This window comes from Manis javanica, chromosome 10 (assembly GCF_040802235.1).
Source record: "Manis javanica isolate MJ-LG chromosome 10, MJ_LKY, whole genome shotgun sequence".
In the NCBI taxonomy this organism is placed as follows: Eukaryota; Metazoa; Chordata; class Mammalia; order Pholidota; family Manidae; genus Manis; species Manis javanica.
The window spans coordinates 56,198,695-56,219,564 of NC_133165.1; the positions used below are offsets into that span (position 1 = coordinate 56,198,695).

The window sequence follows — 20,870 nt, forward strand, 5'->3', positions numbered from 1 at the left end:
ATTCAGACTTAAATGCTGGTGTTAATATATGGAATAGCCTGATCATCCTCTCCTCTGGGTAACAACTTATAATGGCTGTCACCTTTAAAAGCCGACCTTCGCTGTGGTTCATGAGGCCTTCCACATTTGAGCCCCATCTGTTTCTCCTACAATTTCTCCCACCCTGTTCCCCGATGTGTCAACTCAGGAATTCAGGAAGAAGCATTTGCCAAACATGTGTCAGGTGCTGTTCAAGGCATTGGAGATTCAGGAAGGCCATCGTCCGTGCCTTCAATGCATTCCCCCAGCTGATGGTCAAATGAAGGGTTCTTCAGGCTACCTCTGTCTAGATGCTCTCCCTACAATGTAGCTCCACTGTAACAAACTCCTATTCATCCTTCAAAACTCATCTCAGATACCTCCTTTAAGAAGACTTCCTCCTCACCCCCCCAAACCATCAGACCCCCTACCCACCAAGCTTTACAAAGACCAGGCAAGGACCTCATTCCAGGACTGTGTTGTATTTACTTTTGACTCCTATCCTCCTCACCCAGATTGTTAAGTAAATGAATGGCCCATGCCATGCTTCTCCTCTGCAGCATTATTTCCTACTTTCTTTTTAGAAAAAAGAAACTTGCTGTGAACTCTGACCTTCTGGTGATGTGGATGCAGATTATAATGCTGACCTCCTATGAACTAGCAGATCACTTAACTTCTCTAAGCCCTAGACTCCCCTCTAGTAAAATGGTCAGGTAAACGCTGGACCCAGAGGGTTTTGGCCGGTATCAAATGGGACAATGTGAGAGGGGTGCTTTGCTCAGAGCTGGCACAGACCAGAGACAACAAACGGTGGCTATTAGGAGCAGATTCTATTCATCAACAATAATCACCACCACTACCATCAGCTCTGTTCAGTCAGAAAGCTTAAAGAACAAAGAAAAGCTCAAGTTAGGAACAGAGCAAGAGGAAATCAGGGAGCATCTAAGGACAGAGAAATCGGGGAAAGGAGAGGTTGGAGAAATGCTTAGCAAAGGAAGGTGTTTACTCTTCAGAAGGGAGCTTCCTGCTCAAAGCCAGATGGCTGGCCCTGACCAAGAGGGCAGAGACAGAAGGGAGGAAGCAGGAAGCAAGAGCATGAAAAGGGGAAATCTGATCGTGAGCATGAACTTTCACTGCTGCAGAACACAGCCAGTGCAGGTCGACTTTTATATAACAGTATGACTCATAACTTGGCGTGTGTAAATTTAGGGCCCAGCTATACCATACCTACTATATTATACTTCTGATATACATCAGTAATCTCTGAGGCTCAGCCCACCAGCAAACTGGGACAACTACCATCTCCTCCCTAGGAGACCATAAAAGCCCAAATAAATGTTATTACGATTACTCATAACCTCTTCAGCAGACTTTTTTAGAACCCATTTCTTTCCTTCTGTTCTCTCCTTTTCATATTCTCCTTGCCCATCACCCAACCCTGCCTCCCCAAAAGGCCATCTACCCCCTTGTTCCTTTTCTTATTGGTCCAGTTTCTTCTCTGCTTATTCGCTGTGGAAACTTAGACAAGTTACTTAACCTCTCTGAGCCTCATCTATGATATTAAAGCTGGAAATAACCATCTCCTAGAGCTAAAGATTAAATAAAATTATATATACACAGGGTCCAGCACAAAGTCATAAATTAAACAACAATATAGGGCTAGTATCAGTAATCTTAATTCTTACGTTGGTAATAAAACAATATGAAGTTTATATCATTATACTTTTAATATAATCATCTTATGCTGTTATTGATAATAATACCTCCACCTAGCTTTACTTAGCATTGTGTGTCATTTTATGTGAATTAACTCATTTAATCTTCATGACCACCTAGAAGGGAGGCTCTGTTTTGATCCCCATTTGGCAGATGAGAAAACAGAGACACAGAGAAGTCAAAAAAGGTGCTAAAGGTCACACACCTTGTACATGAGGAGGCTGGGATTCAAACACAGGAAGCCTGATCACTGAGTCCCCCATGCTCGCTTCTAGTGATGGCTGACATATGAATTTCAACAGGGTCTTCTGGGGCTTATGCCCTTATCCATGGGGAAATCTGGGCCAAGAGGAAGATCTGCATCTTCTAAACTCTACCAAGTTCAGAAAAATTACCAGTGTTCATTTTCTATGGCTGTCGTTACAAATTACCATAAACTTAGTGGCTTAAAACAACATGCATTTTTTTAATCATACAGTTCTGGAGGTCAGAAGTCTGATATGGGTCCCACTGAGTAACATCAAGGCGTGGGCAGGGCTTGCTCCTTCTGGAACTTGAAGCCTTTTCCAGCTTCTAGAGGCCTCCCCCACTCACTGGCTCATGGCCCCTTCATCCATCTTCAAAGCCAGCAGCAACAGGCCAAGTCCCTCTATGGGGCCGTCCCTCTGACTCTCTCTCTTCTGCCTCCCTCTTCCACTTATAAAGACCCCTCGATTACCCTGGGCCCACCCAGATAATCTAGGATAATCCCCACCTCCGGGTCAGATGATGAGCAACCTGAATTCCAACTGCAATCTTCATTCCCCTCGGCCATGGAGCAGAACATAGTCAAAGGTTCCAGCATTAGGCGGTGGGCATCTCTGGAGGGGACATTACTCCGCCTATTGTACCCCCTCTGCTTTATTCCAGTCCATCCTGATCTCCAGTCCATGGATCTCCCAGGGGCACCACCACTCTTCTCAGCTGGGTCAGTCTCAGAAGCCAACACAGTCCTGCAGGACAGGCCCGAAGCAGCCGAAGATGTGGCCTCATGCCAGCTGGTCCCGATGCTGGGCAGCAGCTCCAGCTTGCTGGTCACGGAAGCACCACATGCTGGTGTTTTCTCGGCAGGGGCCGCCAGGCTGCTTCCCCGGCACCCTGCTGCTCTGGCCTGGCTGACACAGCTTCCAGAGGGACGGCTAGACCAGGGCCTGGGGGGATAAGGGGAACAGCCCTCCCCAGGACCCAGATGGCTGACTCTGGACAGGAGGGGAGGACGGGCAGACAACAGGCGAGGGACGTGATTAGGAATGTGAACCGCTGCTTAGTGTCACCAATATCTGGGAGGCAGAGATGCTCTGAGGCCATTTAGGAATGAAGTCCTACTAGGCACCAGGCATTCCTCCAGGACCCAAATGTCCAGTTTCCAATGTCATCATCTCAGAAACTCAATAGTCAGGTTCCTGTCACTCAGTGGTCAATTATTTTTCAAGAGCCTACTATGTGCCAATAACACCCAGAGGTAAAGTTTCCACTCTGGGAGTTTCATTCTATCGAAAAAGACAAGTACTAAACAGACCGATAAACAACCACATATATGTCTGATGGCAGCAAACGCCCTGAGGAATGAGGGGCAGAGCATAATGGTGGGCGGTGGGTGCTATTTGTACACCAGGTGGACGAAAAGGCCTCTGAGCCAAGATGATATATGAGCAACAAAGATTTGAAGGAAATGGAGAAACACAGGTTACCTCTTCCATCTACAGAAAGAAAAACAGTAAGCACTTATTAAGGTTCTTAGCATGTGCCAGGACTGATAAAGGGCTTTATCTCACACTGAATCCTCATGAACAACTCTAGGAGGAAGGTGTTAAAATTAAACCCATTTTACACATACAGAAACTGAAGCCGAATCATAAAACCTGCAAACGACATACACAGCCAGGAAATTGAACCCAAGTGTAGAGGCCTCTAGATACCTAGAAAATGTACTGTTTGCATTTTTTCATCACAAGCACAAACTACTGTTTGCATTTAAAATTAGTACAATAGGGTATACAGGAGCTTCTCTAGGCAGGGAAATTTTCTTAGGATACAAGAAAAACAAAAGCTGATGGTGATTATCTCCAGCAGGCAGGTCTGGAGCTGGGGAGACGAGGGTGATAATTTGACAGTTCGCTTTTGTTTTATTATCTTTAGTACTGTTTGAATTTTTTACTCAGCATGTATTACCTCTAAAATAATAACAAAAAAACTAGCTCACATGTTAAATAAATACACATCAGCTGCAGGAAGTTAAAGGCAGAAATTCCTAAATGCTGAGCTGGGAACAAAGAGAAAGCACATACTTTTATTGGGCACCTTTAATAACCACAGAAGTTGCCATGCCAAGCACAGTGCTAAGGGTTTTCCAAGCGTATGTCCATTCAAACTTCACATCAGCACTACAATCCAGATGATTAAAGCTCCCTTTTTTCAGGCGAGGGAACTCTGAGGCCCAGTGAGTTTACAGAACTTGCTCAGGCTCACAGAGCCAGGAAGAGGCAGAGCCGGGATTTGAACCCAGGGTCTGACATTGCACTCTTAACTCCTGGGCTCCACCACCTCTCAGACAGGTGCATGAGCTCTAAGGGCTTTGCAAGGTCAGTGGCCTCACTGTCCAGCCTGAGGCAGTCTGGAAGGCAACGTTGTCCCAGACATGGCATCAACTAAATGTCCTTGGGCCCTAGAGATTCCCAGTTCATTCGTGCAGGATGGAGAAGCAACGTTCTGACTCAGACCTGGGGAACATCTATAGCTGACCCCAGCTGCTACCAACAGGAGCAGTGCAAGGTGATGGCTAAGAACACAGGGTGGTGGTCTGGGGGGTCTGGGTTCTAGTCTCCAACAGATGACAGACATGTGCCCAAAGGCAGTTTCTCAGCCTTGGCACTACTGACATTTGGGGCCAGAAAATTCTTTGCTCTGAGGGGCCATCCTGTGCATCAGAGGATGTTAGCAGCATCTCTCACCTCAAGCCGAGTGACCAGCAGTAAACATCATGTTTCTCCCCGACAAGGGGGAGCCTGTATTCCAACCCACAGACGCTGGCTCCAGAGCCCCAGCCAACTCTTCTGCAAAGGAAGGAAGGGGATCTGCATTACACAGCCAGGGAACAGGCCCTCCCTGGGGAGCCAGAGGCCCAGGCGACAGGCCTGTTTATAAAGCCACATGCAGACCCAATTTGGCTGTGAGACACCCAGCAAAGGGGTAGCTATGAAGCCAAAGCAAGCTGAGAGAAGCAGCACTGGGAGGCCCACGGTGAGGTCAGGGGACCTGCTGGGCTTCTGGACATTCATCCTATGGAGAAACAGCAGAGGGCCTCCATTTCTGCACCACAGGCCTGAGTGAGATCCAATGAAAGGTTGGAGGCTGCCCTGTGTCCGCACAGCCAAAGGCAGGTGCTGGCTAAGACGTGCAGTGGGAGGAGGGCAGCCAGTGCCAGCACCATTCTGGCAGCAATGCCCCTGGCTGCTGCCGGGCTGAGCCAGGGCCTTCCCTCACCCTGACTCACCAGAGGTAAGAATAAAGCTGAGAAATACAGGGGGAGAGGAGGAAGGGCTGCACCCAGATCTTATGTCCAGAAGGCAGGGCCTGGCCCTGCCCAGGAAAGAGCCCCAAATCCTCACTGAACCCTCATGCCCAAGATGCAAAATCGAACACCCTGATAAGAAAGGGACAGGAACTGACATGCAAAACCATGACTCCTGTGTTACCAGGACTTCCAGTGCCCAGAAGCTAACAGAGCCATGGCACGGTCACAGGTGTCCAAATGTTAGCAGCAGGCAGCTTGCTCCAACCTGCACTGACCCAACTCTCCCAGTGGAAAAGCACACACTTGTCCTCACGTTCTCTATACAGCCCTGACCTCTTTGCTGATTTCATCTCCAACGACCTCCTCTCCTCTTATAGACACTAGGGCTTCACCAAAGCCTCCATTTGGTCACTCACATTCCAGGGAACTGTGAGGGGCCAGGCATGTAACAGGCACAGGAATATGTCTGGAGATACAGCAAACAGGACAGACAGCATCCATCCATTTAGTGAAAACTGCTTCTAGGGGCTGAGGACCCAGCAGGGAGCAGCAGGGGAAAGGGCCTGCCCTCCTGGGGCTAACAGGCTGACATGAGGAAACTGAGTGGACAAGATAAAGGAAATACGCACAAATAGTGTACATATTAGGATATAGTGTTATGCTAAAAAGGACTCAGAGAAGGGGGAAGGCCCCACTGAGTTGGTGTATTTGAGTCAAGTACTGAAGGGAACAAGGGGGTAAGCCAAATGGCAAGAGCATTGCCCTGCAGGGCAAGAGCAGGGCAAACAGCAAGTACAAAGGTCCTGAGGTAGGAACACATCTGGCATTTTGCAGCAATAACAGAAAGGTCACTATGACTCAACAGTAATAGGAGATGAAGTCAAGGAAGAAAGGAAGGGACAGGGAGAGACAGAACCTGTAGGACTCACAGGTCATCGTAACAATTTTAACTTTCACCCAGAGAGGCACGGATTTGATGTGTCATCATCTCATTTATGTTTTCAGATAGTGGTTCTCAACTGGAGACAAGGTGACATTTGACAATATTTGGAGGTATTTTTGGTGCCACTACCGGGGCCGGGTTGTGCCAAGGGCATTTTGTGGGTAGAGTTCAGGGTTGCTGCTAAACATCCACAGTAACCAGGACTGTCCCCCCAGCAGAGAATTTGTCGGCCCTAAACGTCAGGAGTGCTGAGGCTGAAAATCCCTTACCAAGTTTAGAGTCCATATTCCCCGAACAAATCCCTTATGGGGCAGATGGAGTTTCAGCTCCTCACAATGTACCACTGGGTAAGCACCTGAGCCTCAGTTTCCACATCTGTAAAGTGGAAATACTTATATGATGGTGCAAATATGCACTTAATTACACATGGGCCAGAGCACACATGTGCTCAATGAATGTCACTACTGTTATTGTGATTACTCCCAGATCCATTTCTTGCTATGTCCCTTCCACATTTCCAGCCCCACCAAATGATTCTTTCTTCCCACCAACAAAGATATATGGAGCCCCAACTAGGTGCCAGGAACTATGTTGGCCAGTGAAGCAGGTAGAATAGCCCCACGTTCCAATTCCCAGAGCCAGCATGTTACCTTACATAGCAAAAGGGATTTGGCTGGTGTCATTAGTTAAGGATCTTGAGATGGGGTTATCCTTTGTGATCCAAGTGGACCCAATGGACTCACAGGGAATTGAAGGGAAAAGAGGGAGGAACGAAGGTCAGAGGCAGAAGAGAAGTATGACAAAGCAGAGGTTAAAGCTTTGCAAGGTCACAAGTCAAGGAATGCGGGCGAGCTGGAGAAAGGCATGAAAGTGGATTCTCCCAGAGAGCACCCAGAAGGAATACCAGCACTCCATTTTGGACTTCTGACCTCCGGAACGTAAGAGAATAAGTCTACGCTGCTTTAAGCCAAAAGTTAGTGGTGATTTGTTCTAGTAGCCCTAGGAAACGCATACAGCAGGCAACAGAGAGAGAACCAGAAGACTCACACCCCTGTGCAGGCTGTGGCCCATCTGTCTCATCCTGCCCTCGCCCTGCCATGCCTAAAACTCTGCCCCATGGGACATGCTCTGGGGAGCCCAGGGTTCTGCTGGCCCAGCACACCTCTAACACCTTCCTGAGTGACAGGCGTTCATCCCTGTGTCCCCAGCAGGGGAGCTGCTTAGGAAATGCATGTGAATGGGGCAAGGAAGATCAATGGGAAAAAAATTTTTTTAAATTTCATTCTAATAGGCAAGACATGACTCAGATTTACATGTGTGTGTGTGTATAAAGGTAAACAGCATAACTGCTCTGCCACCCCCTCCCCCTCTAGCCCGGTTTCCACTGCACAGTCCCATGCACTCTCCTCTCCATGAGTGCAACCACACTTTTGAGTTTCTTGGGTATACTTTTGGAATTCTTCATACAAATACAACTATGTATTCTTATTTGTCCCTCTCTTTACACAAGAAGTATCATACCAAATATGATGGCTATACCATGATGTTTTCACTTAAAAACTGAGTCTTGGGGAATGGCCTTGTCCTCACTTACTTCTAAAAGCATTTCTATTCCCCACTGACTGGGCAGGATGCAGCGTACTCACCAGGCCCCAACTGCACCCCACTTGGGCTGCTGCCAATCTTTTGCTATTCCAAACAATGACACAATGAATTCCCTTAGAAATTACTCCTCAGGCTAAAGAAAACATGGAAAGCCTGACACGCAGACCAACGGGGCTTTGCTTAATCGCACACAAGCATCACAGGCATAAAATTGGGAGACCCAGGTTCAGTTTGATAACCTGAAGACACACAATGAGAATCATAAAAACAATGATAAACAGTGACCCAGTCATCCTTAGTGTTTAAAACATTGCAAACTATATCTGAAGGAAACAACATCACTCTCTCAAAGAGTTATATCTGTACCCCCAGGTTCCCCACAGCATGGTTTACAACAGCCAAGACACGGAGATGACCTAGGTGTCCATTACCAAACAGATGAATGGATAAAGCTGATACAATGTGTGCACACAATGGAGTATTATTTGGCCATAAAAAAGATGTACTCTAAAACACACACTAGATTTAAAAGACTTAGTACAGAAAAAAAGAATGCAAGCTACCTCATTAATTACATGCTGAAATAATATTTTGTATACCCTGGGTTAAACATATTAAAATCATTTCACCTGTTTATTATCTAAGTCTCAGGTATACAGCTTTATAATTTGACATCTGTAGACACTACAAAGTGATCACCACCCCAAGTCTAGTTACCATTACCAGACAGTTGACCCCCTTCACCCATTTCACCCACCCCCCTATTCTTCTCTCTCTGGTAACCACCAATCTGTTCTCTGTATCTATGAATTTATTTTTGTCTTGTGTGTTCATTTGTTTTACTTCTTTAGATTTCACATATGAATGAAATCATACAGTATTTGTCTTTTTCCCTCTGACTTAATTCCCTTAGAATACACTTGAAGTCCATCCATTGTGTCACAAATCTCAAGACTTCACCTTTCTATGGCTAAGTCTGAGTAATATTCCATTTGTATATGTACAATGTCTTCTTTATCCATTCATCTATCAATGGACACTTTGCATATCTTGGCTACTGTAAATAATGCTGCAATGAATGCAGGAATGCATATATCTATTCAAATTAGTGTTTTTGTATTCTTCTGATAAATACCCAGAAGTAGAATAGCTAATCATATGGTAGTTTTATTTTTAATTTTTTGAGGAACCTCCATGCTATTTTCCACATGGCTGCACCATTTTACATTCCCACCAACAGTGCATGAGGGTTCTCTCTTCTCCACATCCTCACCAACACTCGTTATTTCTTATCTTTTTTCTTTTCATTTTTATTTTATTTATTTTGAGAGGGCATCTCTCATATTTATTGATCAAATGGTTGTTAACAACAATAAAATTCTGTATAGGGGACTCAATGCACAGTCATTTATCAACCCCAAGCCTAGTTCTCAACAGTCTCCAATCTTCTGAAGCATAATGAACAAGTTCTTACATGGTGAACAAATTCTTACATAGTGAATAAGTTCTTACATGGTGAACAGTGCAGGGGCAGTCATCACAGAAACTTTTGGTTTTGATCATGCATTATGAACTATAAACAATCAGGTCAAATATGAATATTCGTTTGATTTTTATACTTGATTTATATGTGAATCCCACATTTCTCCCTTATTACTATTGTTATTATTATTTTTTTTTTAATAAAATGCTGAAGTGGTAGGTTGATGCAAGATAAAGGTAGAAAACATAGTTTAGTGCTATAAGAGGGCAAATGTAGATGATCAGGCGTGTACCTATAGACTAAGTATTAATCCAAGCTAGACAAGGGCAACAAAACATCCACGGATGCAGATGATTTCTCTCAAAACAGGGGGGGTGGGGTTCTAAGCCTCACCTCTGTTGATCCCCAATTTCTCACCTTCTTGTCTTTTTTCATACCAGCCATTCTGACTAGAGTGAGTTGATATCTCATCATGGTCTTGATTTGCATTTCCCTGATGGCTGGTAGTGAGGAGCATCTTTTCATGCTGTCTGTTGGCTTTTCATGTGTCTGTATGTCTTCTTTGCAGAAATGTCTATTTAGTTCCTCTGCCCATTTTCTTATCAGGTTGTTTTTTATTGTTGTTGAGATAGATACTATATAACTTTGGATACTATATCAGTTTATTAGGTTTAGATGCTAAATATACATGATTTGCAAATATCTCCTCCCATTCAGCAGGTTGCCTTTTCCTTTCAATGATGGTTTCCTTTGCTGTGCAGCATTTTAGTTTGATGCAGTCCCATTTATTTTTACTTGTGTCTCCCTTGCCTTTGGAGTCTCAACTACAAAGACGTCACTAAGACCAATGATGAGGAGCTTAGCACCTATTCTTTCTTCTAGGAATGTTATGGATTCAGGTCTTGACATTCAAATACTTAACCCACTTTGAGTTAATTTTTGTGTATGGTATACGACGGTGGTCTAGTTTCATTCTTTTTAACGTAGCTGTCCAGTTTTCCCAACACCATTTAATGAAGAGCTTGTCCTTTCTCCATTGTAGGTTCTTGGCTCCTCCATCATAGACAAACTGTCCATACATGTGTGGATTTATCTCGGCTCTCAGTTCTATTCCACTCATCTGTGTGTGTTTCTGGGCTAATACCATACTGTTTTGATTACTAGAGCTTTGTAGTGTAGCTTGAAATCAAAGCACACGATGCCTCCAGTTTCTTTCTTTCTCAAGATGTCTTTGACTGTTCAGAGTCTTATGTGGTTCCATACAAATTTTAGAATTATTTGTTCTAGTTCTGTGAAGTACAACATTGCAACTTTTTAATTTTTTTTGAGACGTGGCTACTAGACAATTAAAACACCATGTGCAGCCTGTGTTATTCTTCTATTAGACCATGCTCATCTAACAACTTAAGGTAGAAAAATCATCAGGGAAATAATAGCATATGGGTTTGCTGGAATATGACACAGACACAACCTTTGATAAATATGAAATCCTGTTATTAATTTGAAGTAATAAAAAGTGGTGTACACTAGAAGATACGCGATTCATTCACTCAGTTTGTTTCACACCTGACAAATATTTATTGAATTACCTGGGTGACTATGCTAGTCTCCTAACAAGTTGCTCAACTGCCCTCTGGTCCATCCTCCTCCACACATCAGCTAAGAGGATAGCTTCAAACTGCAACTCAGTCCCATCATGCTCTGCTTAAAACTTCACACTGCAGCCTCTGGGTCTAGCCTGCACTCATTGTTCTTGGGCCACTCTCTGCCTCAGGGCCTTTGCATAGCTGGCTCCCTGTCTGGAGCCCTTTTCTCTCACTGCCTGACTTCAACTCAGAGACATCCTTCAGGTCTCAGCAGAAGCAGCCCTTCTCAGGGAGACCTGCCCACCTCCCCCCACTCTTCTCAAACACATCAAATCCCTCACTTAACCACCTCACAGAATTCTACGTTCCCTGTAGGGTACTCATCATACTTTATCATTAAGTATTTCTTTCAGGCATCATTTAGCTGTTGGTGTTTACATATTATCATGTTTTATTGAATACTTTATGAAACATGCAATATAGTCTATAGCATCTTACATACAACATATATGATTAACACAAACCTTACAAATTGCCATTTGTGTAGGTCCAAGGTTGGCCCACTATGGCCCATGTGCCAAATTTGGCCCACTGCCTGCTTTTGTGTGGCCTCCAAACTAGGAATAGTTTCACATTTTTACATGCAAATAGACAATTTGCCTTTTGTCAAGGGCAGCCGCCCAATTTTGCCTCTTGGGCCACAAAGCCTGAAATATTTACCACTCGGCTCTTTCCAAAGAAGTTTGCCAACTCTGGACGTAGGTCAAAAATTACTGAATGTCAGCAATTTCACATGGCTCTATCGGATGCTACTTACTTTATGTATTATTTTTTTTCATATCTCGCTCTCCCCCTGGATCACTGGTCCCGCGAGGACAGTGAATGCCCGGGTTGTGCCCATTGATGTTATCAAGCCCACCTGCTGCAGCTCCTGGCATGTAGCAGGCACCTGTGGACTCTATGAGCAGACGCCAGAACGACTCCCAGCAAACCATAACCTGGATACAGCAGACCTGAGTGAGCGTCACAGCAGGCACACACTCCACCAGGTCTTAAGGGCACAAAGATGAGTTAAGTGGGGTGCTGAAAATGTTCCAAAATCAACCGTGGTGGTGGTTGCACACCTCTGTGACAATGCTAAAAGCTGCCAAATTGTACACTTTAAATGGGTTTTTACTGAGTTCTGTGGTATGTGAATTATATCTCAATAAAGCTGTTAAAAAGAAAGATGGCTGAGACCCAGGGTAATTTGAACTATGTGCAATTTGCACCTTACAGATGCTGCCTGTAGAACCTAATGCTGCCCCTCAAAAAAAACTAATACACAGACCCTCTTCATCAGCTCAGTAAGAGGACACATCATCTAGATGGGACTCATTTGCATTTGTTAAAAAAAAAACTTAAGTACAATGCCTTTTCCTGTTGCTCTGTTGCTTAGAACTGGATTACATGTTTTTTACCCTCCAAACTACTGACATCTGAAGCCAGATAATTTTGTGGTGGGCGCCGTCCTGTGCACGGTAGATGTTTAGCAGCATCCCAGGTCTCCACCCACTATATGCCAGTAACACCTTCCCCACCAAGTCGTGACAATAAAAATGTCTCTAGACATTGTCAAGGTCAATTGAAACCCACTTATCTTAGTTCTTCCATTTGGCCCCACTCCTGCCACCAATACCAGTTCTCTGGAGACCTGCCCACCTGCCCAACCATTCATTTAACCAATTTACTAACCAATGCTTTGTACAGAAGCTAAACACAAACATCACACTGGTAGCCTGCCCTCAAGAAGCTCAGAATCTTGTAGAGAAGGTAGGACAGGGACATAAACAGCTATAACAACAGATTTTAAAAGCCCTAGGTGTCCTTGAAGAGAGACATACAAATGACGAGGTCTCCAGACACGAGAGAGTACTAATTAACAAAGCAAAGGGGAAGAAAATCCAGTTTCCATATTCAGACAGCAGGAACAAATACCACCTGCTTTTTAAATTCATAGTGAGGACTAAATCCACACATTTCATTATTTCATCTCTACCCCAACCCTTTGAAGTGGGTACTATTGTTTCCATTTTGCAGAGGAAGCAATCAAGACACAAAGAGATGAGCAACTTGCCCAAGGTGGGCACAGCCGGGAAGTGGAAGCAGCAGACTTCACCACAGGGAAGCTGGCTCCCGGCTGCAGTACCACCTCCCTGACAAAACAGAGGTAAAACCAACCACATGACAATAGATGGGGACCTGGGAACCGCTCTATTCATGGAAGTTCTGTCGTTTCCACTTGGGAGCTCAGAGCAGGCTTCTTCAAGTAGGTAAAATCTAATCAGGGGCTGACAGGCCAAGACTTGGCAAGGCGGGGACAGGAAGGAGGCAAGGCCCTCACTGGACAAGCTTAGGGTGTGTAAGTATGTTAGGAAGAGGAACAAAGCACTAGGAAGGGGCTGGGTGGCAAACAGGGCTGGGAGGACAGGCCCAGCCCCAGCGAGTTAAGCACAGGAAATCAAAACTCACTTAAGACAATTCCCACCAAGAAAATGAGGCATCACCCACGCATTGCAAAAGCTCCCAGAATTGTGAAACCAGAGGGAAAAGCCCTGGCTTGCTCTTTGCATTCCCTCTTCTTGAACACAGTCCAAACAGGAAACTGGGAAAGACACGGTCATCCTCAGAAACTCCCCCAGGGGCAGCCCTGTCCCTGTCCCCTACCCCAGAACCTTCCATCCCAAGCAGTACACCAAATGGTCCATCTCCCCATCCCAAGGTCTCCCTATCCCTGAAATGAAATCCAGATTCTGTGCTCGCCATTCATGCAGACAGCTTCACCATGGGGATGGGCCGGGAGCAGGCAGTGTGGAGGACAGCGACTCGGCCCCAAGAGCATGCATGCATGGCCTCTGGAGCAGCAGACCTGGGCTCGACATCTATTACCACCACTTTCAGGCTGTGTGGCCCTGGGGCAGTCACTCCACCTCTCTGACTTTCAGCTAGTCATCTCTCACTGAACTATCAACACTCAAAGTTAGGTGAGGGGAGCAATGCAGGGGGCTGAGTTTGCTGCTATTTCGACCACATTATTATCGCTACAATCACTGCTGTCATCATTCTTTCAGTGAAAACAGCTCATGCAGCCAAGTGCCAGAAATGCCAAAGCCCCCACCCTTCAGGAGACTTTCAGTCTGTCTTCCTCCAGGATTAGCCAAAGTCATTAGGCACAGCCTGTTGGGAGACTCCTGGCCCACTCCAGAGTCCTCCTATCACGCCACACACCTGGTGGCAGCTTCCACAATAGCTATTTTAAAACTGGCCACTGCAATGACAACTAGGGACACTCTATATGGTGCCACTTGAGAGCCTAGACTCTAGGCCAAATTGCTGGGGTTCCCTCCCTGCTCTGTGACATATGAGTTGTGTGACCTTGCACAAGTCACATAACCTCTCTGGGCCTCAGTTCCCCTACCTGGAGAATGGGGATGATAATAGTCTATCAACCTCAAAGGGCTGTTTTGAGGAGTAAATCAACAGTGTTTTGCACAGTGCCTGGGACTAATGAGCGCCAAGTGTTAACTAGCATCATCATCAGTCTTACCGGCCGTGCACCCACTTGAGCTCATAACACTCTCTTCGCCTCTGATGTTCTGCTTGCAATGGCCTCCCCACTGCTCTTCAATCTCACCCAGCCTTTTCCCACCTTAGGGCCTCCCAATGGCTGTTCTGGGCCTGGGATGACCTGGGCCTGACCAGCTCCTTCTCATCCTTCCATTGCTGCCTCAGATACCAGTTGGGGAAGACAGGCCCTCACCTACCTAAAGCGGCCCCCCATCATTCATTAGGACCAAAACTTGTGGATTGCCTTTGGCACCTGTGTTCATGCTACTACAGCACAGAGCAGGGGTTACTGGTCAGACTCTGGAGCCAGCTGACCACGGTCTGAATCTGGCTCTCCCATTTCCTACGTGGGTGACTTCCCCTCTCTCTGCCTGTTTTCCCATCTACAAGATGGAATAACCACAGTCCCTACTCCAGAAGCTACCACTGGAATGAAATCATTAGCACTCACAGAGCATTTAGAACAGTCCCTGGGTTCAGGACATTCTTTGTAAGTCTATGCTAGCAACTGATTTCCCTGTTGGGTTATTAGTGTCTCTTTGCCTCCTACCCATAATCTTCCCAAAGCAGGACCACCTCCTTTTAATTCTCCTGCATATAGTAGGTGCTCATTAAATACCTGTTGAACAACTAAAACACAAGTTAAATCTATGTGACATACAACCCAGAAACATGCAAAGAAAAATCCAGACATTCCATCCCCACCTGTGACCCCACCATCCTAGTTACAGGCACAGGTCTGAAGGAGGTTAACTCCAACAGCAAGAAAAGGAGTAATCTGCACACAGTCCCCTTCACAGTGAAAACCGGGAAGCTCCCAGGCATGCAAGAGCTAAGCAGACAGTGACAGGGGATCCTACTGAAGACGAACCAGATGTCACACCGAAGCTGGGAGACCATCAGTAAAGGGCAGGCACTATCCTCCCGAAGCCATGCTCTCTGATGAGAATTTTTAACGTGTACATAGAGCAAAGCCACTGCCCACACATGGGACAGCCTAAGAGCTAGGACAAGGGTTAGCCAAGGAAACAGATGGTGCTGAGGGGAAAGGGGACAGGAGACTCTCTAGAGAGGTTAGATGCCTCACAGCAAATCCTCAAAGCCCCAGCCACGGTACATGTCTCAACTTGTCTGATCCCTAAAGCACACCTATGAGACAGGTACTGTTCCTAGTCTCCATTTCACAGACGTGGAAATGAAGGCACAGAATAAAGAGGCTTCCTGACCTGGGCCAAAGAGGCCATGTTACCCAGAGGACAGGAGGGTAACCGTGGCTAACGCAGGGGCCAACCTAGAACTACATCGCTGTCCAGTACTTCTTCCTGTTGGCTTCCTCCTGGATCCACAGACTTTACTTTGGACTAGAGCAGAGACTGTGTGACAGCCAACAATAGACATAGCAGACAACTGCCTAACAACAACACTTAACCATAACAGGACTAGCACGAAAATCACGTATTAACTCATTTAATTTTACAGCTCTAGGAGACAGGCATTACTATTATCCCCAACTTGCACAGGAAAAAATGGAGACACAGAGAGGTACAGTCACTTGCCCAAGGTCACACAGCTAGCAAGCAGCTGACCCAGAATCTGAACAGAGGCTACACTGGCTCCCTACGCTGTTATGTTCTTCTAAACATCTTCCCAACCATGGCCTTGTGTATGTCTTACTCACCATATACGTGTCCCCAGCACTTAGCATGAGACCTACAGCAATAAAAGGATCAATGCACAAGAGAAGGAAGAGCAGAGCAGGGGACAGAAGCTATCATATTGAATTGATTCTAAGACCCGTCTGTGTTTCCTCGCATTTTACTACCTTTGGTGTCAGTGTCTCCCAATCATGCACCCCACAATCTCTGCGGTCCACATTTGCACAGTAAAGCAGCTATGAAATCAGAAAGCATGTCCCAAATGCCGGCCTCTTGGCTTTGATGAAATGTGGTATGTCTCCACCAACAGTCCAGCCTCTTTCCTAATCTAACTGCACCATGAAAGGATGGTGAGAAGCTTTTTCCTCAGCTTCCAGAACCCAGAAGGAAACTATGAAAAATGCCCTTCCCTCTTCGCCAAGCTAACCCTGGGGGAGAGGCAACCATCACCCCACCCTCCTCCCCACTACCATGCCGTAACAACTCAATTAACTTTAATGGAGGGATGAGGGGGCACTGTCAAGCTACCTGACCAGACTAGCTTGGATGTGACTGCCAACAGCTTTATCTGATCATCTCCACCTGCCAGCTGCATTCTTGTCTCCACAGTTCCTTCCCCAGGCCAGGCTGATTGTGCCAAACCCAGGCAGATGGGAAGCAATAAAATCTCCTACTTGACAAAGCACAGTCCTTCTTAAAGTGTTACAAGGTCCACCAGAGACCATGGGGTCTGCCGGGACCCAAAGAGAAACCCTGTCTTCAAGTACACTATTCTTTCTGCAGCAGGAGCTCAAATAGGATTTACCTGGCAAAAGAGTTATTATTTCAACCAGTCCAAGGTTCATAAGCTCCCTTCTCCCCAGTTTCTGTAAGGTACTGAAGGACCAACAAGACCCTGACTTCCCAGCCATGTGTGTGCACTACTTCGCAGATCTGTTGGAGATCTGACACTGTCTGGGGGAACAGGCCTGAAAAACACTGAGACCTGATCACCCAGGAGAAAACAGAATTGCACAGAGTGTTAAATGACTAGCAAATCACTGTATTCCCCAAACCTCAGCAGCACGTGGACTGAATTGAGGTGCTGGGGTTTCTCAGCCTCAGCACTACTGACATTTGGGATCCAAAAATTCTTTATCTTCGGGGGTTCCCTGTGCCTTGTATAATGTTAGCAGCACCCCTGGCCTCTACCCACTGGTGCCGGAAGCACCCTCCCTCCAGCTGTGACAACCAAAACTGTTTCCTGATGTTGATAAACGTCCCTTGGGGGCAGAAGCACCTGGAGTTCAGAACCACTGACCTAGGCGGGGGGCAGAAGATCCTATTTTTTCATTCTGTAGTGGAACATGTAATGGCTATTAGATAAGCAGACAAATATGACCAACCTGTGACTTCATATAGTTCATAAAGTAATAAGAAACTTCCTTTGGGATAAACTATTTCGGTTTAAAAAAAAAAAGTGAATTGATTTAAAGTACCAAGTAAGTAAGCAGCAGACACTACTGGCTGGCTTGGTTCCCCTTCTCTCTTGCTGTCTCCCACTAAAGATGCTTAAAACCAAATGCTCTTACCCTGCCTCCCTTGTAGCTAGAGGTGGTCAAGCCCAATGCAAGGATATTCACGAGACCCTCAGCAAATGCTGACTGGATAGGGCCAGGCCGCCACACCATCAGTGACAGCTGCACCCTAGGGGCACAGCTCATGGGCCTGGGACACTGACCCTCGGCACTTCTGTCTCCTCTAAGGAGCATCTAAGAGGATCAAAGATGGGCCCCTCGATGCCCTGCCACTCAAGCCTTAGCACATCTTCCCCAGGCCCTCCCTGGGCACAGAGGTTAAAAAACCAGGCTATGATCACCTGCCTCGAGAGTGAACGATTATCAGCAAATTACTTAACTAGGTTCATGCTGACATTTCATCTTCAAGTATTTAATTAAAAACAGGTTGTAGCTAAGTGTAAATGAAAAAAAATAAAAGATGGTTTTCATAGGATCTCATTCTTGTTTTTTAAAAATGCTATATATTTAGGATATGGGTAGAAAAGAGTCTACAAATTAGAAAGCCGATCTGCCAGTAAGAGGTTATGTCTAGAAAAAGTGTAATTATGGAGGATTGTCACTTTTTACTATGCTCACTCCCATACCGTTTTATTTTATACTGTAACTATGATAATAGCAAAGAAAATAAAAGGAAAAAGTCCCTTTAAATAATTCAATCACTACCATGTTGATCATAACAGAAAACCTGGGAGTTGCCCAAGTCTGTAAATGTCAGCAGCTCTGAGCTGTCCTAACCCCCATAGGTCACTGATGTAGGTCCTTAAGCAAGTCTTAAACCTGAACTACAAAGAAAACCTGTAGAATTTCCCCCTCACATCAGCCCAGTTTCGGTGCTGATACTGGACACACAGGCATGCCTCAGGCAGATCTGGGGAACCCTGTAACAACTGGATCAACCTTGAACTGACTCAGATGCTGGGGATGGAGTCTGAATCCCCGGGGTCAGGCTGGGCTCCATCCCAAATCTGCCAAGACCCGCACAGACCCAGAGATGGCAAGGAGATGGCAAACCAGCAAAGAACACACAGCATAAGGAACAGTCAATAATATTATAATACCCTTGTATGGGGACAGGGGCTAACTATACTTACTGTGGTAAGCATCTTGTATATAATTGTCAAATCACTGTGTTGCACCCCTGAAACCAATACTGTATTTCAACTATACAGTAAAAAAAGCAGAAGAGAATCACCACCCTAGAAATCCCTACTCCATGCCCTCAACTGTCCCCACTGTCCCTTACTGTTCAGTCTCCTCCATAAGCAGGGCTAGTGTCCACTGGGCTTTACCAGGCACCCTCTACGTCTTACCTCTCTTCTTCCTCACAACTCGGTAAGACACTCAGCATCACAGTGATCCCTTTACAGATGAGGAAGCGGGCTCCCAGAAGCTAAGTAAGTACCCAGTGTTGCACTGGGAAGGGATAGGACCGACTCTCAGACCCAGGCTCCTGAATCCGACCTCTGGACACCAGCCGCGTACCACCCTGGCTTTCTTTGGAGCTCTATGTTCTCCACCTCCAAGCATCCCCATGCCTTCAGCAGACAGTGCTCACCCCACCCCTGTGGCCCCTTTTGAGAACAGTGTCTGACCCAGGGGAAAATCCTTTCTCCACTCCCCCTCCTCCATGTATGCAAGTGAACTGCGTGTGGGCTGGCACTGACCTAGCACCGATTGTGAAGTGGCCCACCCAGACCCCACAGATCTCAGCGAGACAAAAGTAAAAGATGGGAGAGCCTCATTACACTACCACTGCAGTCCTCAGAGACTCGTCTACCATGTGTCTTTTCTCCTCAACCCAGGATTAGATTTAATGATCTTGAGGAAGAAGCCTTATCAAAAGGCTCCTGGAAAATCTAACCCAATTTTAACTACCAGGTCACCTCCCCCAGCACCTGGAAGCTCCGACTTTCCTCTGAGCCACCAGTCTCCAACCTTACAAGGCTGACCAGAGGGACCAGAGAAGACACTCTCATTAATATGTACTTCTCATCTGCCTGTAATAATAAAAAGAACAATAATAATGGGGATCCTAAACCCCTGCTAGAATGGTGAATTGGGCTAATCCTTCTTAAAAACAAACAAGTCCATAGCTAGAGTGTAACCTCCTCAAATGCTGAGCTACTCCAGTCCTGAGAATATAAGGAACTAGCCAACGGGCACTACCCATATGCCATTCATTACAGTGTTTTCTTTAAAAGGAAGAAAAAGGGGGCAAATAGCAACCTACATGTCATAGCACAGGTAACAATTATGTAAATTAGTCTGCCAACACAGGAAACTATTGCTTGGACATTTAAAGGTATAATTTCAAAAGTTATGCGGAAGCTGGGAAAATTCTTGCAACAGGAAATGAAAAATGTAGGCTAGACAATGGTATGCACTCTACAAGTGTACCTTGCAAAACTACACACAAATCTGGACAAGAATCGGAAGTTAACATTGGCCAAGAGACTAACAATGGACCATAAAAAATTATTTGCAACATGCATGATAGGCAAAAATTCCCAATATACCAAGAGTTACTGCAAATCAATAGTTAAAACACAAACCAGTGTCAGGATATACAGGAAAGCCATGGGCAGAAGAGAACATGCAAATCACCAGGAATATGTTGCAAGATACTGAGCTACTAACTGTAAGGGAAATGTAGATGAAAATAAGGTATTTTTAACATATCAGATTAACAAAATTAGGCCATGTCTAGCATTGGGAAAGATGCAGAGAAATGGAAATTTTCATTGTCACGGGGGATGGACATGCTACAACCTTTCTGGAAAATAGCCAGCCTACAACCTATTAAAAATAAAATGTTACATAATTTTGATGTTTATTGGAGCACTGTTTATAAGAACAAAACATGAAAATGCAAGCAATAGTTGTTAGTGGGGAAATAGCTGAATTAATTATAGAAAATCTGTAACATGGAATCTCTGACCACTGTCAAGAATTAGTGAGACTCCATGTACTGACACATATCACCTGCTAAATAAAAATAAACCCAGTAGTGATAACAACCCATTTTATTGTAAGCATCTATGTTTATAAACATTTCTCTGGTCACAGAGAAATGACTGCAAGAATACCTTGGTTATTGTTAGCTCAAGAGAGCAACATATTAATGCTTTATTTGAGTATCTTGTTGT

General features: G+C 45.4%; 1 protein-coding gene across 5 annotated transcripts in view; it reads right to left on the minus strand.

Moving 5' to 3' along the window:
* The window catches only part of ABCC1 (ATP binding cassette subfamily C member 1 (ABCC1 blood group)), a 113,529-nt gene that overhangs the window by 83,260 nt on the left and 9,399 nt on the right, over window positions 1-20,870 (minus strand). The window contains exon 1 of one of the 5 annotated variants that reach the window (XM_036991950.2): window positions 1,940-1,963. The exons of the other annotated variants lie outside the window; for them this stretch is intronic. Coding sequence (XP_036847845.2) covers window positions 1,940-1,948 — 9 coding nt within the window. The 5' untranslated portion in view covers window positions 1,949-1,963. Of the gene's footprint in view, window positions 1-1,939; window positions 1,964-20,870 lie in introns of those variants that run through there. 5 annotated transcript variants of the gene reach the window in all.